The sequence below is a fragment of the Macaca thibetana genome, chromosome 9 (assembly GCF_024542745.1).
Source record: "Macaca thibetana thibetana isolate TM-01 chromosome 9, ASM2454274v1, whole genome shotgun sequence".
NCBI lineage: Eukaryota > Metazoa > Chordata > Mammalia > Primates > Cercopithecidae > Macaca > Macaca thibetana.
In genome coordinates, this window is record NC_065586.1 from 111,414,914 (window position 1) to 111,441,150 (window position 26,237).

The 26,237-nt window shown below is 35.3% G+C and overlaps 1 protein-coding gene across 4 annotated transcripts in view; it reads left to right on the forward strand.

The window, feature by feature from the left end:
* The window catches only part of ATRNL1 (attractin like 1), an 827,091-nt gene that overhangs the window by 205,578 nt on the left and 595,276 nt on the right, over positions 1–26,237 (forward strand). For 3 of the 4 annotated variants that reach the window (XM_050804667.1, XM_050804668.1, XM_050804670.1), the window contains exons 18-19: positions 1,567–1,785; positions 18,599–18,736. In XM_050804667.1, the coding sequence (XP_050660624.1) occupies positions 1,567–1,785; positions 18,599–18,736 (357 nt within the window). The remainder of the gene's footprint in view (positions 1–1,566; positions 1,786–18,598; positions 18,737–26,237) is intronic. The other variant, XM_050804669.1, reaches the window with a different exon arrangement.

The following is a 26,237-nucleotide window of genomic DNA, read 5'->3' on the forward strand; positions in this document are numbered from 1 at the left end:
AGATATATGATAAGTATTTTAAACCAACAAAACTAAGGAGGGATATGGTAAATAGTAAATGTTCAGTTATCTAAGGATTTAAAAAATTGTGTTATTTAGCACTGTGTACTGTTGAAAAAATGTAAGATTTTAAAGGAAGACTCTGTGTCAATGAATTATTTATCTACAAATTTAACATTAGCCACTTTTATTTAATGACTCAAAGAGTATTCTTCCTTTTTTATTTCTTATTAAGAAAATACAGGAGATGGTACTTAGTCTCTACCTTCCTATGAAGGTATGAGATCCTTACCCCTCAAAGGATTGACAACTACAAATAATGTTATAATTGGTAAATTTTTAAATCCAATATTCTATTATCTGTGCACAGTCAACGATATTAAGTTCCTGATGTTCACTGAGAAATTTGTGCCATTGTTGTTTGTAGTTTTTCTTAGGAATGTTTTTGTTTCCAGTAGCATTAAACACTGAGTGGCAGCTAAGCCATTAACATACAATGAAATTGAGTCTGCCAGAAATCTACCATTTTTTTCTTCCATTGTTTTTCCTTTCATGTGACCAGAAGACATCATTCATATGTCTTGTATGTCTGTCACTATCTTCTATTTATAAATAATCCCCAAGACAAAATATACTATTCCTAGCTAAATAATAGTAAAAGTAACTATGTAAATATGAAAAGTCTCTCAGCTTAATGTAAGATGCTTTGGTTGTTAAGTCAAAGTTTAAAGTATTTCATAGCAATGGCTATGACTGTGATGTTTTGACTGTAATGTCTGCTTATCTTTGACAAACATTACCATATTCATAGGCTTTGTTGAGTCTCATAGGTTATACCTGAATCAAAAAACAAAAAGACAAAAAACCAACAACAACAAAGGTTGAGTATCAGCAAATGAGTCATGGAGTGTTTTATAGCCCTGAAAATTAGAATGTGTGCTCTGGTTGCCTGGCTGAAGGAGAGTACCAGGTTTTCATGTTCCCACCCAGCTTGGGTTTTTGGATGAGATTAAGTTTATTCATCACATAGTAGCCAAATACTAGTATCTCGGACCCTTGTGAGGAGCATTATCTGTAACAGGTAGTCCAAATATAGCCCAGCAATCTCAGGAAATGGGCAGACATCACTTACACTGGATGTCCACAGGCAGAATACAGAGAGTTCTTTTGTTGAAGGTTCTTACGAGGCAAAACAAGAACAGCTAACATGGCTTTATATCACAGACAATAATAAAGGTGGTCTGTAGGGCCCTAGATGAGCTCCCCAAAAATTCTAGTACTGCCAAAATTTTCAGGAGTCTTCAATACTGATTTTATTTTTCTCCATGTCATGGTTAACCACACCTTTTTTCACTCCTATGGCGGCCTGTTTATCTCCTCTTTGTTTTATGTTTTATTTGCTTTTAGTAATTGCTGTCTTGTAAGTATTATTGCAAAAATGTTTATATTAACTATAGATGACCCTTCATTGTTTTTATCATGATCATATTTATTTTTTTATTAGCCTATAATTCTGTTTGAATGTATAGTCAGGTTAACATATTTGTCAATGTTCCTGTCACGCAGCTCAAAATTGTTCTGGATTGAGAACCTGTGGACAGTGTTTGGAACAGCCTGGATGTGGCTGGTGCAATGATCCTAGTAATACAGGAAGAGGACATTGCATTGAAGGTTCTTCACGGGGACCAATGAAGCTTATTGGAATGCACCACAATGAGATGGTTCTTGACACCAATCTTTGCCCCAAAGAAAAGAGCTATGAGTGGTCCTTTATCCAGTGTCCAGGTAATAATAATGTGATGGAAACAATTTCAGTTTCTGCTTAAGGGATCCTAGAAGGAGTTTTCCATTCTTATAATAAAGGAAATTTAGCTTTAGGAGAAAAGAACAATGAAAATGAGACTAAAATGTCAAAGATAAAAAATTTTTCCATAGACTATATCTATCTCAGTTATACAGCTGGTATTCTGTTTAGAATCATTAGATAGGCTAAATGAATTAATGGAATATCATGATTAGCTTTCATTTCTTTTTAAATATTTTGTTATTTAGTTTAAGTTCTGGGGTACATGTGCAGAACATGCAGGTTCCATAGGTATATGTACGACATGGTGGTTTGCTGCTCCTATTGAGCCATCCTCTGAGTTCCCTCCCCTCACCCACAACCCCGCAACAGGCCCTGGTCATGTTGTTCCCCTCCCTGTGTCCATGTGTTCTCATTGTTCAACTCCCACTTAGGAGTGAGAACATGTAGTGTTTCGTTTTCTGTTCCTGTGTTAGTTGGCTGAGGATGATGACTTCCAGGTTCATCCATGTCCCTGCAGAGGACATGATCTCATTACTTTATGGCTATGCAGTATTCCATGGTGTATATGAACCACATTTTCTGTATCTAGTCTATCATTAATGGGCGTTTTGGTTGGTTCCATGACTTTGCTATTGCAAGTAGTTCTATAATAAACATACCTGTGCATGTGTCTTTATAGTAGAATGATTTATATTCCTTTATGTATATACCCAGTAATGGGACTGCTTGGTCAAATGGTATTTCTGGTTCTAGATCCTTGAGGAATCACAGTGTAAAAACGAGCCTATTTCTCCACAGTCTCGCCAGCATCTATTGTTTCTTGACTTTTTAATAATCTCATTGTGGTTTTGATTTGCATTTCTCTAATGATCAGTGATGTTGAGCTTTTATTCATATGTTTGTTGGCTGTGTAAATGTCTTCTTTTGAGAAGTGGCTGTTCATATCCTTTGCCAGTTTTTTATGGAGTTGTTCATTTTTCTTCTTGTAAATTTGTTTAAGTTCCTTGTAAATTATCGATATTAGACCTATGTCAGATGGGTAGATGGCAAAAATTTCCTCCTATTCTGTAGGTCGCCTGTTCATGCTGATGATAGTTTCTTTTGCTGTGCAGAAGCTCTTTAGTTTAATTAGATATTATTTGTCAATTTTGACTTTTGTTGCAGCTGCTTTTGGGGTTTTCGTTATGAAGTCTTTGCCCATGCCTGTGTCCTGAATGTTATTGTCTAGGTTTTCTTCTAGGTTTTTTTTTATGGTTTTGGGTTTTACATTTAACTCTTTAATCCATCTTGAGTTAATTTTTATACAAGGTGTAAGGAATGGTTCCAGTTTCAGTTTTCTGCATATGGCAAGCCAGTTTTCCCAGCACCATTTATTGAGTAGGATATCCTTTCCCCATTGCTTGTTTTTGTCAGGTTTGTTGAAGATCAGATGGTTGTAGATGTGTGGTGGTATTTCTGAGGTCTCTGTTCCGTTCCATTGGTCTATGTCTGTTTTGGTTATTGTAGTCTTGTAGTATAGTTTGAAGTCAGGTAGCATGATGCCTCTAGCTTTGTTCTTTTTGCTTAGGATCATCTTGCCTATACGGGGGTCTTCTTTGATTCCATATGAAATTTAAAGTAGTTTTTTCTAATTCTGTGAAGAATGTCAATGGTAGGTTGATGGGAATAGCATTTAATGTATAAATTACTTTGGGCAGTGTGGCCATTTTTACGATGTTGATTCTTCCTATCCATGAGGATAGAATGTTTTTCCATTTGTTTATGTCCTATCTTATTTCATTGAGCAGTGCTTTGTAGTTCTCCTTGAAGATGTCCTTCATATCCCTTGTTAACTGTATTCCTAGGTATTTTATTCTCTTTGTAACAATTGTGAATGGGAGTTCATTCATGATTTGGCTGTCTCCTTGTGTATTGTTGGTGTAAAGGAATGCTTGGGATGTTTGCAAACTGATTTTGTATCCTGAGACTTTGCTGAAGTTGATTATCGGTTTAAGTAGTTTTTGGGCTGAGATGATGGGGTTTTCTAAACATAAAATCATGTTGTCTGCAAACAGAGGAAACTTGACTTCTTCTTTTCCTGTTTGAATACCCTTTATTTCTTTCTCTTGCCTGATAGCCCTTGCCAGAACTTCCAGTACCGTGATGGATAGGGGTGGTGAGAGAGAGCATTCTTGCCTTATACTGGTTTTCAAAGCAAATGCTTCCAGCTTTTGCCCATTTAATATGATATTGGCTGTGGGATTGTCATAAGAAGCTCCTATTATTGAGCTATGTTCCATCAATACCTAGTTTAGTGAGAGTTTTAACATGAAAGGATGTTGAATTTTATCAAAGGCCTTTTCTGCATCTATTGAGATAATCATGTACTTTTTGGCTTTGGTTCTGTTTATGTGAGGAGTTATGTTTACTGATTTATATATGTTGAACTAGCCTTGCATCCCAGGGATGAAGTTGACTTCTGGTGGATAAGTTTTCTGATGTGCTGCTGGATTCAGTTTACCAGTATTTTATTGAGGATTTTCACATTGATGTTCATCAGGGAAATCGGCCAGAATTTTCTTTTTTTGTTGTGTCTCTTCCTGGTTTTGGTATCAGGTTGATGCTGGCGTCATAAAATTAGTTAGAGAAGAGTCTGTCACTTTCAGTTGTATGGAATAGTTTCAGTAGGAATGGTACCAGCTCCTGTTTGTACCTCTGGTAGAATTTGGCTGTGAATCTGTCTGGTCCTGGGCTTTTTTTGGTTGGTAGGCTATTAATTACTCCCTCAATTTCAGAACTGTTACTGTTCTCTTCAGGGATTCAACATCTTCCTGGTTTACTCTTGGGAGGGTGTATGTGTCCAAGAATTTATCCATTTCTTCTAGGTTTTCTAGTTTATTTGCATAGGTGTGTTTATAGTATTCTCTGATGGTAGTCTGTATTTCTGTGGGGTCAGTGGTCATATCCCCTTTATCATTTTTTTATTGTGTCTATTTGTTGCTTTTTTCTTTCCTTCTTTATTAGTTTAGCTAGCATACTATTTTGTTAATTTTTCAAAAAACTATCCTGGATTCATTGATTTTTTTGGAGGGTTTTTCATGTTTCCATCTCTTTTAGTTCTGCTCTGATCTCAGTTATTTCTTGTCTTCTGCTAGCTTTTGGATTTGTTTGCTGTTGCTTCTTTAGTTCTTTTAGTTGTGATATTAGGGTGTCAATTTGAGATCTTTCCAGCTTTCTCATGTGGGTATTTAGTGCTATAAATTTCTCTCTGAACAATCCTTTAGCTGTGTCCCAGAGATTCTGGTATTTTGTCTCTTTGTTCTCATTGTTTTCAAATAACTTCTTACTTTCTGCATTAATTTCATTATTTACCCAAGAGTCATTCAGGAGCAGGTTGTTCAGTTTCCATGTAAGTGTGTGGTTTTGAGTGAATTTCTTAATCCTGAGTTCTAATTTGATTGCCCTGTTGTCTGAGAGACTGTTTATGATTTCACTTCTTTTCCATTTGTTGAGGAGTGTTTTACTTCCAATTATGTGGTCAATTTTAGGATCAGTGCCATATGGCACTGAGAAGAATGTATATTCTATTGGTTTAGGGTGGAGAGTTTTGTAGATGTCTATTAGGTCCACTTGATCCAGAGCTGAGTTCAAGTCCTGAATATCCTTCTTAATTTTTTGTCTCGATCTGTCTAATATTGACAGTGGAGTGTTAAAGTGTGCCACTATTACTGTGTGGGAGTCTAAGTCTCTTTACAGGTCTCTACGAACTTGTTTTATGAATCAGGGTGCTCCTGTAATTGGGTGCATATATATTTAGAATAGTTGAACTCTCTTGTTGAATTGTTCTCTTTACTATTATGTAATGCTTTTTTTTTTCTTTTTTGATCTTTGTTGGTTTAAAGTCTGTTTGTCGGAGACTAGTATTGCACCCCCTGCTTTTTTTTTTTTTTTTAACTTTTCATTTGCTTGGTAAATTTTTCTCCATCCCTTTATTTTGAGCCTGTGTGTGTCTTTGCCTATGAGATGGGTCTCCTGAATATAGCACACTGATTGGTCTTGACTCTTTATCCAGTTTGTAAGTCTGTGTCTTTTAATTGGGGGATTTAGCTCATTTATATTTAAGATTAATACTGTTATATGTGAATTTGATCCTGTTATCATGATGCTCTCTGGTTATTTTGCACACTAGTTGATGCAGTTTCTTCATAGTGTCATCGATCTTTATATCTCGGTGTGTTTTAGTAGTAGTTGGTACCGGCTTTTCCTTTCCATATTTAGTGCTTCTTTTAGGATCTCTTGCAAGGCAGGCCTGGCGGTAACAAAATTCCTTAGCATTTGCTTGTCTGGAAAATATTTTATTTCTCCTCTTATTAAGCTTAGTTTGGCTGGATATGAAATTCTGGGTTGAAAATTATTTTCTTTAAGAATGCTGAATATTGGTCCCTAGTCTCCTCTGGCTTGTAGAGTTTCTGCTGAGAGGTCCACTGTTAGTCTGTTGGGCTTCCCTTTGTAGGTGACCTGGTCTTTTTGTCTGGCTGCCATTAACATTTTTGCCTTCATTTCACCCTTAGAGAATCTGATGATTATGTGTCTTTGCTTGATCTTCTCATGGAGTATCTTAGTGGTGTTCTCTGTATTTCCTGAATTTGAATATTGGCCTGTCTTGCTAGGTTGGGGAAATTCTCCTGGATAATATTCTGAAGTGTGTTTTCCAGCTTGTTTGCATTCTCCCTGTCTACTTCAGGTACACCAATCAATTGCAGGTTTGTTCTCTTTACAAGGTCCCATGTTTCTTGGAAGCTTTGTTTCTTTTCATTCTTTTTTTCTGTAGTCTTGTCTGCATGCCTTATTTCAGCAAGGTGATTTTCAAACTCTTACATTTTTTCTTTCGCATTGTGACTTTGGCTATTGATACTTGTGTTTGCTTCGTGAAGTTCTTGTGCTGTTTTTTTCAGCTCCATCAGATCATTTATGTTTCTCTCTAAACTGGTTATCGTAGTTAGCAGCTCCTGTAATGTTTTATCAAGGTTCTTAGCTTCCCTTAGCTCAGTGTAGTTTTTTATTACCTGCCTTCTGAAGCCCACTTCTGTGAATTCGTCCATCTCATTGTCTGTCCAGTTCTGTGCCCTTGCTGGAGAGATGTTGTGATCATTCGGAGGAGAATAGGCACTTTGGCCTTTGCGTTTTTGGCATTTTTGTTGTTGTTGTTGTTGATTCTTTCTCATCTTCTTGAGTTTGTCTAGTTTTGAGTTTGAGTTTCAGTTTGTCTGTTTCTTTGAGGCTGTTTACCCTTGGATAGGGTTTTTTGTGGGGACTTTTTTGTTGTTGTTGCTTTCTGTTTGTTTTTCTTTCAATGATCAGGTCCCTCTTATGTAGGACTGCTGTGGTTTGCTGGGGGTTCACTTCAGCCCCTATTCATCTGCTTCGCTCCTGCATCTGGAGATATCACTCAAGGAGACTGGAGAACAGCACAGATGGGTGCCTGCTCCTTCTTCTGGGATCTCTAAACTTGAGGGTTAGCAAGTCTGTGTCTTTTAAGTGGAAAGTTTAATTCATTTACATAAAAAATTACTATTGATATGTGAGGGCTTATTTATGGCATTTTGTTAATGATTTATCGTTGTTTTATATATCCTTTGTTCCTTTCTCTCTTGTTTATCATTGTGGCTTTTTAGTTTTCTGTAGTGGTAGCATTTGAGTCCTTTCTCTTTCTTATTTGTGTCATTGCTTCATCAGGGAGTTTTATACTTTCATTTGTTTTTATAATGGCAAATATTGTCCTTTCACTTCCTGAAGTGTCTGTTTCGGGACTTGGCTAGTGGTGATGAATTCCCTGTTTTTGCTTGTCTGAACATAGCTATCATAATACCGAAGAGGGAAAGCCAAAAGCTTTTTTTTTAAAGAACTGGAACAACACAGGGATGCCCACTTGCACCACTCTTGTTTAACATAGTCATGAAAGTTTTCAGACTGAGCAATTAGGCAAAAGCAAGAAATTAAATGGATCTAAATTGGAAAGAAGGGAGTCAAATTGTACCTGTCTGCAGGTTACATGATCTTATATGTAGAAAAGCATAAAGATTCTATCAAGAAACTGTTAGTACTGACAGATGAATTCGGTAAAGTTACAGAATGCCCAATGAACACACAAAAATCAGTAGCATTTTTACACATGAACAATGACTAGGAGAAAAGGAAATCAAGAAGGTAATACCATTTATAGTAGCTACAAATAATTAAAATACTTAGGAATAAATTTAACCAAGGAGATGAAAGACCTAGAAACCTTTAACATATACATTTTAACTTGTTAAAATATTTTTCAGATTTATATTAATACCAGTAAGATATAATAATGCTATTCATATAGGTCTATTCTTTTTCTTCATTTTTGTCTTATTTTTACTACTACATCCATATATGTTGTGGACCCAACAGTACTTTATTAAAATTATTACTTTATATAATTTTATATCTTTTAAAGAATTTGAATGATGAAAGGAGGGCAAGCATATATTTATAGCTCATATTATATTAATCTTTTTACCATTTCTGATTTTCTTTATTTGTTCCTGTGGCTCCAAACCATCATATCGTATCTTTAGCCCAACACAGGTTTTCTTGACTCACCTATTTTGTGCTTTTATTGGTAAAGATGTTGCATTTTTATGGTTATAGGACAAATAATACCATTATATACATATATTAAAAAATAATTCTTTAAAATATCAGGTAATAGAAAAAAGGAAAATAAATATGCATTTCCTGGTTTTATTATTACACAATAGTTACCACTACTGTTTTTCTTTTTGCATGGAGTTGAATTACCATCTGGGTCACTTGCTTTCCTGTGAACAACCTCCTTTAGTATTTCTTGTATGACTAGCCTTCCAGCATCTAATTCTCCTAATGTTTTAATATTTAGGAATGTCATTATTTCTCTAATTTTTTAAATGTAGCTTTGCTTGATTGAGGATTCTTGGTTGGCATTGTCCTTTTGAGTATATATTATTGTACTGCTTACTGGTCTCTATTATTTCTGATTTAAAATCAGTTGTTAATATTACTGGGCTTTTTTGTAAGTGAGAAATGATTTTATCTCTTTCTTCTTTCAAGATTTTGTCCTTGTTGTTGCTTTCGTCATTTTAATTATAATGGGTCTTTTTGTAGATTATACAATCTACTGTGTTTGTCCTATTTAGAGTTTTTTAGGTTTCTTGCATGTGTAAGTTAATGTTTTTCATCAAATTTGAGTTTTCAGAAACTGTGTTTTCAAATACTTTTTAGTTTCTTTTCTCTTTCTCCCTTCTCTCTTTCCAATGTTTCTATTATTCATATGATAGTAAAATTAATGATGTCCCATATGTTTTTCCAAGGTCTGCTTACTTTTCTTCATTCCTAGTTCTGTCTGTATTTTAGATTACATAATCTGTCAGTCTATCTTTAATCTTGCTGATTATTTTTCTACCAGTTCAGATCTTCTGTTGAATTCTTATAGTGTATTTTTTGTTATTGTACATTTCTTCACAATTCTTATTTCTTTGTTGATATTCTCTATTTGATGAGACATTGTCATCATACCTTTCTTCTTCAGGCATGATTTATTTCCTTCCTTCCTTCCTTCCTTCCTTCCTTCCTTCCTTCCTTTCCCTCCCTCCCTCCCTCCCTCCTTCCTTCCCTCCTTCCCTCCTTCCCTCCTTCCCTCCTTCCCTCCTTCCCTCCTTCCCTCCTTCCCCCTCCTTCCCTCCTTCCCTCCCCCTCCCTCCTTCCTTCCTTCCTTCCTTCCTTCCTTCCTTCCTTCCTTCCTTCCTTCCTTCCTTCCTTCCTTCCTTCCATCCTTCCGGCATGATTTATTTCCTTCCTTCTTTCCTTCCTTCCTTCCTTCCTTCCTTCCTTCCTTCCTTCCTTCCTTCCTTCCTTCCTTCCTTCCTTCCTTCCTTCCTTCCTTCCTTCCTTCCTTCCTTCTTTCCCTCCCTCCCTCCCTCCCTCCCTCCCTCCCTCTGTCTTTATTTATTTATTTATTTATTTATTTATTGAGACAGAGTTTCACTCTTGTTGCCCTGACTGGAGTGCAATGGCACGATCTCAGCTCACTGCAACCTCTGCCTCCTGGGTTCAAGCAATTCTCCTGCCTCAGCCTCCTGAGTAGCTGGGATTATAGGCGCATGCCACCACACCTGACTAATTTTGTATTTTTAGTAGAGACAGGGTTTTGCTGTGTTGGCCAGGCTGATTTTCAACTCCTGACCTCAGGTGATCCACCCACCTCGGCCTCCCAGAGTGCTGGGATTACAGGCGTGAGCCACTGTGCCTGGCCCCTTATTTTTTATATCTTTAATTATTTTTGAATATTTTTATCTTTTTTTTTTTTTTGAGACAGAGTCTTGCTCTGTCGCCCAGACTGGAGTGCAGTGGTGCGATCTCGGCTCACTGCAAGCTCCGCCTCCCAGGTTCATGCCATTCTCCTGCCTCAACCTCCCTAGTAGCTGGGACTACAGGCGCCTGCCACCACGCCCGGCTAAATTTTTTGTATTTTTAGTGGAGACAGTGTTTCACCGTGTTAGCCAGGATGGTCTCAATCTCCTGACCTCGTGATCTGCCGGACTCGGCCTCCCAAAGTGCTAGGATTACAGGCATGAGCCACTGTGCCCAACCTATTTTTATCTTTTATGTGTATTATTTGTTTTAATCAGCTCTCTCTCTCTCTTTTTTTTAATCTCCTGGTTTTTATGGTGTTTTTGAATTTTTTTTTTTTGAGATTTAATTTAGAATTTTTTTTTCTCTTCCTTGTCAGGGTTTGAAAAACCAAGGTTGGTAGGCCAAATCTGGTCTGCTGCAGATTTATGTAAAGAAACTTTTATCAAAGTACGACTTTACCTAGTTATTTGTGTATTATGTTTGTTTGCTTTTGCACTACAGTTGCAGAAAGGAATAGTTGTAACAGAGGGTGGCCTGCAAAGCATAAAACGCTGTCTAGTCCTTTATGTAAAAAAAGTTTTATCAATTCCTTTCTTGTAGTATATTTGTATGACCTGGGTTGTGGATGTATCTACAAGGGCCATTTACATCTGCTTTTACAATATCTGTGGGGTTTTTTTTTGTTTGCAGCGCAGGTTTATATTAATGTTTTACTTGGTGGGTTGTTCACCAAATGTATGATGTGAATTTAAAATTACCATATAAGCCTGACATAGCCTTTAAGTTCTCACAAGTGATGTTTTTCTTTCATACGCATATCCCAGGCGACTTAAAATTATTTTCTGCTTTTTGCAGAGCTTGTAAAGTATTTTAATACCTTTTTCATAAATAGTATCTCCAGTTGATAGGATCACTTTATGAACATGGTTCAGTTTAACTTGCTTCCTTTAGGATGCCAAGAATTATATCTTCTTGGTCTGCTGGATTTTGGAACCCATGCCTCCTAGTTCTTATTAGTCTATTCCATGTATAGTAAAAGTTGGTCACTAGCTCAAACTTAGCTTTACTATTCTTACTTTGAATCTCTTCTGCATTTCTAGCATCTGATAATTCCCATTTCTTTTAAAGTGGTATATGTATTGAAAAAATGCTTTGGGTAAATTTTTGTCTTAAATTTCTGTGTATATTTTTAAAATTTATTAAGATTGTCACAAAGATATTTTTAAATGTTGCGCATCTGTTGCAGAGCAACTATTTTTCAAAACTATGTACTTATTTGCATATCAAATGCTGAGTTGTCATTATATTTTATTTTGACTTTTTCCTGTTTGTGCGTCCATAAATGAGGAGCCATCTGGAGTGGTTTTAAAATTTAGAGAAAATAGAATGGATGACTTCTCTTTAGTTTTATTCGTATTCCGTAGCTACTGAGATATTAGATGATATTAGAACCTTTCAAGCAACAATGTAACCTCAACAGACTCTTATGTACAAGCTTAAATTTCCTGTCGATCTAACACTCTTTTGGTAGTGGGGAATATAACATAATCATAGGCTTACTAATATATCATTTTCTTGTTCGTATTTGATACAGCCATTATGCCTGGGTCCCTTTCCTATAATATACTTTCTCCTTTGCCATTGCTACCATACTAGTTATAAGGTGTGACAATTACCAGACTTTTTTCACCAGGTATTTTTTCTGCAGTTAGGTCTAAAGTATACTGGCTTTCTGCATCATATATAGACCATGTCAGGCTTCCTTGGTTTACACTTTCCGCCAGATGGATGAAAGAATACCAGTGATATGCTTCTTGACTGCCCTATGAGTAACCTTTGTTTTCAGAATTTTTCTTATTCAGAAAGGAGGGTTGAGTGGCATTTTGCCAGGGAACCTCTTTTATCATCAAGAGGTATTGTAGATTAATACCTTCTAGGTTTGTTCATGTAGGTCACCCTAATGCCTATCATTGCTGGTACCTTTACTTTCTATTTTACTGTTAATCTGTGAGGGAGATGTTAGATATGAGTGCTAAATTTAGCTGTCTCATTCAGATGTGAAAACTTTTTTTTTTAAATGATTCTTCCAAATGCCCAGAAATTTCATGAAGTTGTTACAGCAACCCATTTCTTACTTTAAATCTTCTGTTAAGTCTTTACATGTAGTGGGCACTCAATACATTTGGTTTTTACCTGAGTGAATTAATTAGTGGTGTCACAGAGTAAATTTTCTGTGAAACAATACCTTAAGCTTTTAAGGATAATGTTATAAAATTAAAGTTTTTAATAGCATTATTGTATAATATTAATTTATTATAGACAATTGGTAATACAGAAAAATCTTACTGTAGTAAGATACCCATCAGCTTTTCCATAAGCATATTTATACATTTCATCACAAAATTGTCATCATTATGTTAAATTGAAACAAAATATGCAAATGTTTTATGGGGTTCAATGTGATGTTTTAATACAGGTATATGTTGTATAATGGTCGAATCATGGTAATTAACATATCTATTACCTTAAACATTTATAATGTCTTTGTTGTGAGAACATTCAGAATCCTCTCTTCTAGCTATTTGAAATGCATTATTGTTAGCTATAATCACCTTGCTACTGTTCTTGTATTCTATTGCATAGTAGGTATTCCTCCTATCTGTAACATTGTATGCATTAAACAACCTCTCCATATCTCCCCCCCCCATTCTCTCCAGTTTCTTGTAATCATCATTATACTCTTAATGTCTATGAGATCTTTTTTTAAAAGATACCACATATGACTGAGATCATGTGGTATTTGTCTTTCTGTGCCTGGCTTATTTCGCTTAAGAAAATGTCATCTAAACTCATCCATGTTGTCCCAAATGATGGGATTTTATTTTTTTATGGCCTTTTTCATGGCTGAAACATATTTCATTATGTGTGTGTGTGTGTGTTTATTTATTTATTTATTCACACTTTATCCATTCATCCATGTTTGGTATTTAGGTTGATTCTATATTTTGGCTATTGTGTGTAGTGCTGCAATATATTAATACATTGGAGTGCTGATGTCTCTTCAGCGTACTGATTTTATTTCCTTTGGATGTACACCTGATAGTGGGATTGCTGGATCATATAGTATTATATTTTTATTGTTTTGAGAAACCTCCAACTGTTTTTGATATAGCAATTTACATTCCCTTAAAAAATGTCTAGAGTTCCCCTTTCTCCACATACATGCCAGCATTTGTTTTTTTCACTGTCAATTTTGTAATTTACTCATGGCTGTTTAGGAGCATGTTCTTTAATTTCTATCTATTTGTACAGTGTTTGAAGTTCCTTCTCTTTTCTTCTAGTTGCATTTCATTATGGTCAGAAAAGATACATCATATGATTTTGATATATTTAATTCATTAAGACTTTTTTCCCTGACATATTAGCTATCCTGAAGAATGTTCCATATGCATTTGAGAAGAATGTGAATTCTGCAGCTTTTGGATGGAGTATTTTGCATATGTGAAGTCATTTTTGTCTTAAATTCAGTTTATGTCCAGTGTTTCCTCATTTATTTTCTGTGCCGATGATCTGTCCATTGCTGAAAGTTGGGTGTTAACATTCCCCTACTACTATTGTTTTACTTTCTATACCTCCCTTTTGATCTATTAATGTTTGCTTTCTCTATTAAGTTACTCCAATGTGGGTTACATATAAATTCTTAATTGTTCTATCCTTTTGTATTGATCCCTTTATCAGTAAATATTGACCTCATTTATCTCTTTTTATAGTTTTTGACTTGAAGTCTATTTTGTCTAATAGAAGTATAGCTAATCCTACCTACTTTTGTTTTCCATTTGCATGCAATATGTTTTTGCATCTCATTATTTTAAGTCTATGCATATTCTTAAAAGTGAATTGAATTTTTGGTTGGCAGTATGTAGTTGGGTCTTGTTTCTTTATTCATTGACCCACTGTTTGTCTTTTATTTGGAGAATTTAAGCCCTTTACATTCAAGGTAGTTATTGGTAGGTAAGGATTTTGTACTACCATATTGTTACTTGTTTTCTAGTTGTTTTGTAGAACATTTCTTTCTTTCTTCTTCTCTTACTGCCACCCTTTGTGTTGAGTGATTTTTCTCTATCAATATGATTTGATTTCTTGCTTTTTATTTTTAGTGTATATATTATAGCCTTTTGGTTTTTGCTTACCTTGAGCCTAACAAAAAAAAACTTATGATTTTAAAAGGCTATTTTGAATTGATAAGTTAATTTTGGTCTGAAGAAAAGGAAAAACCCACTCTATTCTTTAACTTCATTACTCTTCTACATTTTGCATTTTTGAGGTCATAATTTATATCTTATTTTGCTTATCCCTTAACCAAATCATTTTAGTTGTTATTATTTTTATTTGCTTTGTTTTTTAACCTTCCTAATAGGGATATAAGTATTTCTTGACCCATGATTACCATGTTAGAGTATTCTGAATTTGTTTAGGTATTTATTTTTACCTGTCAGTTTTATAGTTTTGAACTTTTTCTGTTACACATTAAGATTATTATTTTTTTCTTCTAGTTTGAACAACTCCTTTCAGTGTTTTTTGTAATGTAGTTCTAGTTGCAAAGGTTTTCTTCAGCTTTTGTTTATCTGGGAATGTCTTTATTTCTAATGAATAAATTTGCTCTATACAGTATTCTTGGCAGGCAGTTTTGTTGTCTTTGAATATGTCATCCCACTCTCTCTTGGCCTGTGGGGTTTCTCCTGGTAACTCTCCTGTCAGGCATATTGGAATTCTTTTATGTGTTATGTGCTTTTTTTTTCTCATGCTGCTTTCAGTGTTCTCCATCTTTGACTTTTGAGAGAGTGGTTATATATGTCTTAGGGTTATCTTATTTGGATTGAATCTGTTTTGTTACCTTTCACCTTTCTGTACTTGAATATTTATATCTTTCTTCAGGTTGGGACATTTTCTGTTATTATTTCTCTAAATAAGCTTTCTTCCCCATTTTCATTTTTTATTCTCTTGAACACTAGTGATACACAGATTTGCTCTTTTGACACTGTTTCATAGAACCTCTGTGTTTTTCTCATTGCTTGTCTTTTTTCTTCTCTGAATGTATATTTTCTGATAGCTCGTTTTTGAAATCAATGATTCTTCTGCTTTGTCATTCTGCTATTGATGCACTTTACTGCATTTTTTCTTCCTTTCTTTCTTTCTTTTTTTTTTTTGAGATGGAGTCTTGCTCTGTCACCCAGGCTAGAGTGCAGTGGCGCAATCTTGGCTCGCTGCAACCTCCGCCTCCTGGGTTCACGCCATTCTCCTGCCTCAACCTCCCAATTAGCTGGGACTACAGGTGCCCCCCACCATGCCTGTTTAATTTTTTATATTTTTAGTAGAGACAGGGTTTCACCATGTTAGCCAGTATGGTCTCGATCTCCTGACCTTGTGATCCGCCTGCCTCGGCCTCCCAGAGTGCTGGGATTACAGGCGTGAGCCACTGCGCCAAGTCTTCATTTTTCATTTCGTTTATTATTCTTTTTAGCTCCTGGATTACTGTTTGATTTTTAAAATTATTTCAATTTGTTGAATTTCTTTAACAAATTCTTCATTTGTTCCACTGTGTTGTATTGACATTGCTGATTTTTCTTAAAGCAGCTATATTTTAATTCTTTGATTGCCTATGATTTATGTGCATATGTTTAGGATTAGTAATTGCCACCTTGTTTTGGGCATTTCATGAGGCCATCTTTTCCAAGCTAATCTTTCTTCTTCTTTACATGTGTCTCTGTATGTGTTTTGATGAATTAGGTATTTTTTTTCCAGTCATTGCAGTCTGAATTTGTTTGTGACTGTTCTATTTCGGTGGCCTTGTTGATATATTCTGAGCAGACCCTTGTATTTCATTTTAGTGCTAGAAGGTGCCCTGAGCCCAGCTTTGACATGATTGTCTAATGCAGGGTCCAAACTCATTGTGATCGTGGGAGATCCACATTGGGTGCCCAGGCCATGTAAGAGATCAGGGTCAGACCCTCACATATGAAGGATTGTAGACCATCCATCTGACATTGTGGCACTCACAAACATCCTCTGTGGTGTGGCATCCTCTCCGCTAGGGATGGTAAGCCATACCAAGTTCTCTGTGCTGCCTGTTACTAGCCCTACTCTCTTTTTTTTCCATAGGTGGCCTCAGGTGGTTCAACCCCATTGTACTTGTGGTGCTCTTTATGGGATGATGCAGAAGCAAATCTCCCATGGAGGGGTTCAGGATGGTAGAGAAGCATAATGCCTACCTCCAGCTTCTTCTTTTGAGTGTGGAATCCCTGAGTCCTGGAGGCCTTTCTGCATATAGTACTCTAAGGGCTTGGGGATGGGGTGCTGTGGTCACAGAAAACTGATTCTCTTAACTATCAACCATAGTTTTACTAGTCTGTAGTCCAGAGAGGCTTCACAGCCTTACTTGTGCATTCTGGGTTGTTTTTTTAGCCCTTGTGAAAGCAATTGTATGTGTAGGTGGTTATTCAAATTGATGTTTCTTCATGGGTATGATTGTTGGAGAAACCTATTTTGCTGTTTGCTCTGCTTCCTTGAGTTTAACATTGTGATCTTTGTAAATATAATGCTATGTATTAATTGCTTCTCTTGATTTGTCGTGAACATTATTCCTTGTTATTAAATTTTCTCGTAATTGTTTCATAATGTAATACGAAGTTTAAAAACATATTATAATTTTTCTCAGTTTCATAAAGATGATGATGAGCATTTTTTTCATAACTGCATATTATTTCTATAATGCATTGCAATAGAGTTGTACCTCTAAGAATTTGTGTGAAGTATTTGGTTTTACTCTTTTGTATGTCTGTTTCTTCACATGCTAATTTATTTTGATGATCCTATGCTAGCCTCCTGGGAATTCCTCTCACTTTCAGATTTTCTGAATATAAGAGGCCATTTTGCATGCTAATTAATATCCTTTTTTTTTTTTTTAAATTCAGAGTTCCATGTATGTATTTGTTTCTGTGATTGATTAGCTGTGTCACTTTGTGTAGTTGCTTAACCTAGATTTTCCCATCTTAGAATCAGTCCTAAACACAGCAACTTTCACATAGCATTGTTTTGAAGATTAAATAATAAAATTCATGTGTACCATTTGGTCCTCTTTCTGGCCAAGGCATGGTGTTTACAATGTTTAAAAATTGATACTTATGTGCACTTACCAATCAGAACAGATACCAACTACAAACAATTGGCATCAGCAGAATATTGGCTTTCCTCATGGAGTGAGAGAGAGCTCTATTAAATGCTAGTTGCTATCATAGTTGTAATAAGTGAAAATAATCATGAGGTTGACAAGATGATTTTTGGCCAAGCAGTTACCAGACTAAGTTAATCTTATGTCCCAAATAGGCACAAAAAGCAGGAGCTTTCATATATGAACTTTATTCTGAAATTTTTGTAGTCTGCTGTAATATTAAAATCAAAACATAGAAGTCTCAGTTATACAGATATAGAAACAATCTCATACTTTATATTTCATTCTGTGTAGTTCAAACTTAAATAGACTTTTAGTTAAGCCTTGAAGTTTTTCTTACCTAAAGAAGATACACATTTATGCAAATTAATTCAAAAGTACCTTTTTTTTTTTAAGAAGGAGTCTTGCTCTGTTGCCCAGGCTGGAGTGTAGTGGCACAATCTTGGCTCACTGCAACTTCCATCTCCCAGGTTCATACGATTCTCCTGCCTCAGCCTTCCGAGTAGCTAAGATTACAGGCATGCACCACCATGCCTGGCCAGCTTTTTGTATTTTTAGTAGAGATGGAGTTTCACCAAGTTGGCCATGCTGGTCTTGAACTCCTGACCTCAAGTGATCTGTCCACCTCGGCCTCCCAAAGTGCTGGGATTACAGGTGTGAGCCACTGTGCCTGGCTCAAAAGTACTGTTTTTAATAATTTTACTATAAGTTTACTTTATTCTAGTAAGAATCTGTTGGCACACAATTTTCTATATTGATTGATTCTTTATTATATGTTAATATAAAAGATGAATTTTAGCATTCTTTATCAAAGTTATAGTATTTAGCCTTGTGTTTATATAACTTAGCAGACATACCATTATTACGAATTTTTAAGGATTATGCTAAAGATTATTCCCTCTTTAGCTATAACTTTTATGTTCCAGGTCATCTTTAACCACAGCATTGTAAAGAGGTTAAGGTAAAATATCAACACATGATTTATGGTACACATTATCTTGCATAAAACTCTGAGCTATATGTGTTATTAATTTTTAAGCAAAACTTGGAAGATGCCTTTTGGACATTTTTACAATCCAGCTATTTAAGATACGTTCTTTGTTTTGATAACTATTATACTTGATATTATGTTAGATATTTGTAATACTTTTTACTGTTTCCTTTAGCTTGCCAGTGTAATGGACATAGCACTTGCATCAATAATAATGTGTGCGAACAGTGTAAAAATCTCACCACAGGAAAGCAGTGTCAAGATTGTATGCCAGGTTATTATGGAGATCCAACCAATGGAGGACAGTGTACAGGTAAGTTTCTTTTAAGCAAATTTTAGTGTATTTTTACTAAGGAAAAGATAATTAAGAAAGCAGCGCCTGTTGTGGAGAATATATATTACTACAGAAAAGTTTTTATTCAGTTTTGATATGTTTTCTAAAGTAATATATATTAGAAACTGCGAACTGTAAAAATTCTGTAATATACTTGCTTCAAAAATATTCCTTTTTCTTATTTCAAGATGAAGGCATGTTTCTTATTGTAATTTATCAAATACAGATAAAAGAAAAAAACTACTATCTCACTATTCAAAAATAATCATTGCTGATAGTTTTTAAATAAGTAGTAGTTTATTGTTTTGACTTTAGAAATAATAATTAAAAGTTAAATGTGTTTAACTTACATCAGGTAAGATTTTTATTGCACAAGATGATAGTATGGAATAGTATTTAGGAGAGTATGGGTTTGGAACCAATTCTGGGCTGAAATCCCAACTCTGTTACTGTTCAAATGTATGACCTTGTTTCATTAACCTCTCACTGTCTTATTTTTCCCATATGTAAAATGCAGATGATGATAATTCACTGAGTTGTTGTAAAGATCGAATGAGATTATATGTAATATAGGCCTTAGGAATTGAAGCACATAAAAAAGAGCATTATAAATGCTAGCCATAATCATCACATTCTTGTTTACTAAACCCTGCTTTCCTCCATCTTCCTCTCTATTCTGCCACTTCTTTCTCCTACGGTAAATGATATTTGACTTTTAAATATAATTTCCTTTTAAAGTAGAATTTAATAGAAATCCTTCATTATCTCTAGATTGGAACTTGTGTTTTAAATTTTTAATCTACCGTCTCTAAATGGAGTTTGCCTACATAGCACCCACAGAAATACATCATTGACTGTCAAAATGTGAGGTATTTGAGGGAGTGGAGCCTGACTTTGGTTAGATAATTTTTTTTTTTTTTTAACACTAGCTGCATATTAGAACCAGCTGGAAAGCTTTTAAAAATATGGATGTCTGGGCCACTTTCTAAAACAATTAAATCATTATCTGGGTTGTGGTTCTAGGGTGATTCTTGGGTAATTGTTCTTTTTAAATGTTTCCCAAGTGACTCTAATATGCACTCAGAGTATGAGATGTTTTCATTCACATTACAATTTGTATGTCTCTGTAAACTGTCATGTATTTAATATAAAATTGGGTATGTTTTATTTTAATTTTATGACAATTATTTTAGATATATTTTTCAACGTATTTTCATACCCATATGTAATTAGTTCATTCTGTAATTTACTTAATATATTTGTTGGCATTTATATAATGCTTCTAACCATAACTCCAATTCTAGAGAATGACTTTTTAACAAAGTGAAACCCACAACAGACACTTAACTATGTACAGTGTTGTGCAACTATCTGATTTTTTTTCTATTTTTTTTAGACAGAGTCTCGCTGTGTTGCCCAGGCTGGAGTGCAGTGATGTGATCTTGGCTCACTGCAACCTCTGCGTCCTGGGTTCAAGCGATTCTCCTGCCTCAGCCTCCCGAGTAGCTGGGACTACAGACGCCCACCACCACACCCGGCTAATTTGTTTTTGTATTTTTGGTAGAGATGGAGTTTCACTGTATTGGCCAGGCTTGTCTTGAATTCCTAACCTCGTGATCCATTTGCCTCAGCCTCTCAAAGTGCTGGGGTTACAGGTGTGAGCTACCATGTCTGGCCATTTTTTAAAGTTTTTAATTAAAAAAAAATTCAAATTTTAATTTTGTGGGTATATGGTAGGTCTACATATTTATGGGGTACATGACATGTCTTGATACAGGCATGCAATGTGAAATAATCACTTCATGGAGAATGGGGTAACCATCTGCTCAAGCATTTATCCTTTGTGTTATAAACAATCTAATTACACTCTTTATTTCAAGTTATTTTAAAATGTACAGTTAAGTTATATTGACTATAGTCACCTTATTGTTCTATCGAATAGTAGGTCTTCTTCATTCTTCCTATTTTTTGTACTCCTTAACTATACCCCCTGCCCTCCAGCCCTCTAACTATTGTTTTTGTACCCATTAAGCATCCCTACCTTCTCCCCAGCACCCCATTACCCTTCCCAGCCTCTGGTAACCATCATTTTACTCTCTGTGTTCATGAATTCAATTGTTTTGAATTTTAGATTCCACAAATAAGTGAGAACATGCAATGTTTGTCTTTCTGCGCCTGTCTTATTTCTCTTAACATAGTGATCTCCAGTTCTGTCCATGTTGTCGCAAATGACAGGATCTCATTCTTTTTTATGGGTGAATGCCATAAAAAATATATACCACATTTTCTTTATCAATTCATCTGTTAATACAGCAGTCCCCAACACTTTTGGCATCAGGGAGTGGTTTTGGGGAGGACGGTTTTTCCACGGATGGGATGGTGATGGGGTATAGTTTGTGGATGAAACTATTCTACCTCAGTCATCAGGCATTAGTTAGATTCTCATAAGGAGTGTGCAGCCTAGATTCCTCACATGTGCAGTTCACAACAGGGTTTGAGCTCCTGTGAGAATCTAATGACGCCCCTGATCTGACAGGAGGCAGAGCTCTGGCCTTAATACTTGTTCACCTGCTGATCACCTCCTGCTGTGCAGCCGGTTCTTAACAGGAAGTAGACTGGTACCAGTCCATACCCAGGGGTTGGGGACCCCTGTGTTAATGGACACTTAGGTTGCTTCCAAATCTTATCTATTGAAAACAGTGTTGCAACATAGGAGTGCAGGTATCTCTTTGATATACCAATGTCCTAGTTTTAAGGTTTATATCCAGCCAAGGGATTGCTGGATCATGATTGCTCAATTTTTAGTTTTTTGAGGAACTCAAAACTTTTCTCCATAGTACTTGTGCTAATTTACATTCTCACCAAAGTGTACAAGGGTTCTGTTTTCTCCACATCCTCACAAACATTTGTTATTGCCTGTCTTTGGATATAAGCCATTTTAACTGGGGTGATATCTCATTACAGTTCTGATTTGCATTTATCTGATGATCCATGATTTTGAACACCTTTGCATATGCCTTTTTGTCATTCGTATGTCTTCTTTTGAGAAATATCTATTCAAATATTTTGCCCAGTTTTTGATTGGATTATTAGATGTTTTTTTTCTGTGGCATTGTTTCAACTCCTTATATATTTGGGTTACTAATCCTTTGTCAGATGGGTAGTTTGCAAATATTGTCTCCCATTCTGTGGGTTTTCTCTTCACTTTGTTAGTTGTATCCTTTGCTGTGCAGAAGCTGTTTAACTTGTTGTAATCCCATTTGTCTGTTTTTGCTTTAGTTGCCTGTGCTTACAGGGTATTGTCCAAGAAATTTTGGCCCAGACCAATGTTCTGGAGATTTTCCCCAATGTTTTGTTCTGGCAGTTTCATAGTTTGAGGTCTTAGATTTAAGTCTTTATACCATATGCTTTTTATATATGGCAAGATATAGGGTCTAGTTTCATTGTTCTGCATATGGATCTCCAGTTTTCCCAGCACCTTTTATTGAAGAATCTGTCTTTTCCCCAGTATATGTTTTTGGCACCTTTGTCGAAAATGAATTCACCGTAGCTGTGTCGATTTGTTTCTGATTTCTCTGTTCTGTTGCATTGGACTGTGTGTCTGTTTTTATGCCAGTATTATGCTGTTTTGGTTACTATAGCTCCTTAGTATAACTTGAAGTCAGATGATGTCATTCCTTCAGTTCTTTTTGCTTTGGATAGCTTTGGCTATTCTGGGTCTTTTGTGGTTCCATATATATTGTAATATATATTTTTTCTATTTCTGTGACAAATGCTATTGTTATTTTGAGAGGGATTGCATTGTATCTGTAGACTGCCTTGGGTAATATGGACATTTTAACAATATTGATTCTTCCAATCCATGAATTGATTCTTCCAATGCATTTTTGGCGTCCTCTTCAATTTCTTTAATTAGTATTTTATAGTTTTCATTATAGAGATCTTTCACTTCTTTGGTTAATTCCCAGGTATTTAATTTTATGTGAGGCTATTATAAATGGGATTAATTTCTTAATTTCTTTTTTATGTTGTTCACTATTGGCATATAGAAATGCTACTGATTTTTGTATGTTGATTTTGTATCCTGCAATTTTACTGATATCCGTTCTAATAGGTTTTTATGGAGTCTTTAGGTTTTTCCAAATATAAGATCATATTATCTGGAAAAAAGGATAATTTGGCTTCTTCCTTTCCAATTTGGATGCCCTTTATATCTTTCTCTTTTCTTATTGCTCTAGCTAGGACGTCCAGTACTATGTTCAATAACAGTGGTGAAAGTGGGCATCCTTACTTTGTTCCAGATTTTAGAAGAAAGCTTCTCAATTGTTCCCCCTTCAGTATGATACTAGCTGTGGGTCTGTCATATATGGCTTTTATTAGGTTGAGTTGTGTTCCTTCAGTCCGCAATTTTTTGAGGGTTTTTATCATGAAGGGATGTTGAATTTTTATCAAATGCTTTTTCACTGTCGATTGAAATGATTAGATCTTTTTTATTCTTCATTCTGTTGATATGACACATCACATGGATTGATTTGCATATGTTCAACCATTCTTGCATTCTAGAGGGATAAATCCCACTTGGTTATGAATGATCTTTCTGATGTATTGTTGAATTTTGTTTTCTAGTATTTTACACCAACATTCACTAGAGATATTTGCCTATAGTTTTCTTTGTTTATTTGTTGTTGAGAGTCTCACTCTGTTGCCCAGGCTGAAATGCAGTGGTGTGATCTCGGCTCACTGCAACCTCCACCTTCTGGGTTCAGGTGATTCTCCTGCCTCAGCCTCCCGAGTAGCTGGGACTATAGGCACATGCCATCGTGCCTGGTTAATTTTTTTTTATTTTTGGTAGAGATGGGGTTTCACTGTGTTAGCCAGGATGGTCTAGATCTCCTGACTCGGGATCCGCCTGCCTTGGCCTCCCAAAGTGCTGGCTTTACAGGCGTGAGCCACCGCGCCTGACCAGTATTCTTTCTTTTCCCCTTCCTCCCTCCCTCCCTCCCTCCCTCCCTGCCTCCCTTCCTTCCTTCCTTCCTTCCTTCCTTCCTTCCTTCCTTCCTTCCTTCCTTCCTTCCTTCCTTCCTTCCTTCCTTCCTTCCTTCCTTCCTTCCTTCCTTCCTTCCTTTTGTGTGTGTCGTGTGTGTCTTTGCTTTTAATATCAGGGTAATATTGGCCTTGTAGAATGAGTTTGGAAGTATTTCCTCCTCCTCTATTTTCCAGAATATTTTGAGTAGGATTGGTATTAGTTCTGCTTTAAATGTTTGGTAGAATTCAGTTGTGAAGCCATCGGATCCCAGGCTTTTCTTTATTGGGAGAATTTTTATTATACCTTCAATAACTTTACTTGTTATTGGTCTTTTCAGGTTTTGGATTTCTTCCTAGTTCAATCTTGATAGGTTGTATCTGTGTAGGCATTTTTTATTTCTTCTAGATATTCCAATTTTTGGCATGTAGTTGTTCATAGTAGCCACTAGTGATCCTTTGAATTTTTGCAGTATCATTTGAAATGTCTCCTTTTCATTTCTGATTGTATTTTGTGTGTGTGTGTCTTCTCTGTTTTTTCTTAGTTTGTCTGGCTAAAGGCTTTTCTATTTAACCTTTCAAAAATCAACCTTTTGTTTCATCAGTCTTTTTTTTATTGTTTTCTTCACTTCAATTTTATTATTTCTGCTTTGATCTTTCTTATTTTCTGCTACTAATTTTGGATTTGGTTTGCTCTTCTTTTTCTAGTTCTTTAAGATGCATCATTAGATTATTTGAAGCTTTTCCTCTTTTTTTTGATGTAGGCACTTATAGCTAGATACTTCCCTCTTAGTACTTCTTTTGCTGTATTACATAGGTTTTAGTATGTTATGTTTCTATTATCATGTTTGAAGAAAATTTTCAGTTTCATTCTTAATTTCTTCATTGAATCTCTGGTGATTCAGGAGCACATTGTTTAATTTCCATGTATTTGTAAATTCCTCTTGTTATTAATTTCTAGTTTTATTCCATTGTGGTCAGAGATGATGCTTTATGTTATTTCAGTTTTTTAAAGATGTTTTACAACTTATTTTGTGACCTAATATATGGTCTATACTTGAGAATGATCCATGTGGTGAGGAAAATAATGTGTATTCTGCAGCTGTTGGATGAAATTTTCTGTAAATATCTGTTAGATCTATTTGGTCTATAGTGCAGATTAAGTCCCGTGTTTCTTTGTTGGTTTTCTTCAAAGAAAGATCTGTCCATAGCTGAAAGGGCAGTGTTGAAATCTCCAGCTATTACTTTATTGAGGCCTATCTCTCTCTTTACCTCTAATAATATTTGCTTCATATATCTGGGTGCTTCATTGTTGGGGGTGTGTGTGTATATATATATATTTAAAATTTTTTTATCTTCTTGCTGAATTGACCCCTTTATCATTATATAGTGACCTTCTTTGTCTATTCTTTTGTTTTTCATCTTGAAATCTATTTTGTTTGATGTAAGTATAGCTACTCCTATTCTTTTTTGGTTTCTATTTGCATGGGATATCTTTTTCTATTCCTTTATTCATAGCCTACATGTGTCTTTATTTGTAAAGTATGTTTCTTGTAGGCAACAGATTATTGAGTGTTCTTTTTTCCATCCGTTCAGCCACTCTCTCTCTTTTGATTGAAGAGTTTAGTCTATTTACATTCAAAGCTATTATTGATAAGTAAGGACTTACTTCTGCCATTTTATTATTTGTTTTCTGGTTGTTTTATGTTCTTCTCTTCCTTCTTTCTTTCTGTCTTCCTTTAGTGTAGGTGATTTTTTCTAGTGATATAATTTAGTTTCTTGTTTTTCATTTCTTGTGTATCCATTGTATGTTTTATTTTTGTTTTGAGGTTACCATGAGATTTGGAAATAGTACCTTATAACCCATTATATTAAGCTGATAACAACTTGACACTTTTTGTGGTCCTCTCTTCCTTCTTTCTTTCCCTTCTGTCTTCCTTTAGTGAAGGTGATTTTTTTCCTGGTGATACGATATAGTTTCTTAGTTTTTATTTTTTTGTGTATCCATTGTATGTTTTTTGGTTTGAGGTTACCATGAGTCTTCTAAAAAGTATCTTATAGCCCGTTATTTTAACCTAATAACAACTTGACACTGTTTGCATAAACAAACAAGCAAAAAGAAAACTAATAAAAACTCTATGCCTTAACTTCATCCATCTGCTTTTTAACTTGTTGTTGTTTGTATTTATATCTTATTTTACTGTCAAGTCTTGAAAAGTTGTTATTATTTTTGAGTTGTTCATTGTTTAGTCTTTCTATGTAGGATAAGAGCAGTTTACTCACCACAGTTACACTGTTATAATATTCTGTGTTTTTATGTGTACTCACTGTTACCAGTGCATTTTGTGTTTTCAGGTGATTACTTATTGCTGATGAATGTCATTTTTTTTTTTCTGTTTGAAGTACTCCCTTTAGCATTTCTTTTAGGACAGGTCTGGTGATTATGAAATCACTCAGC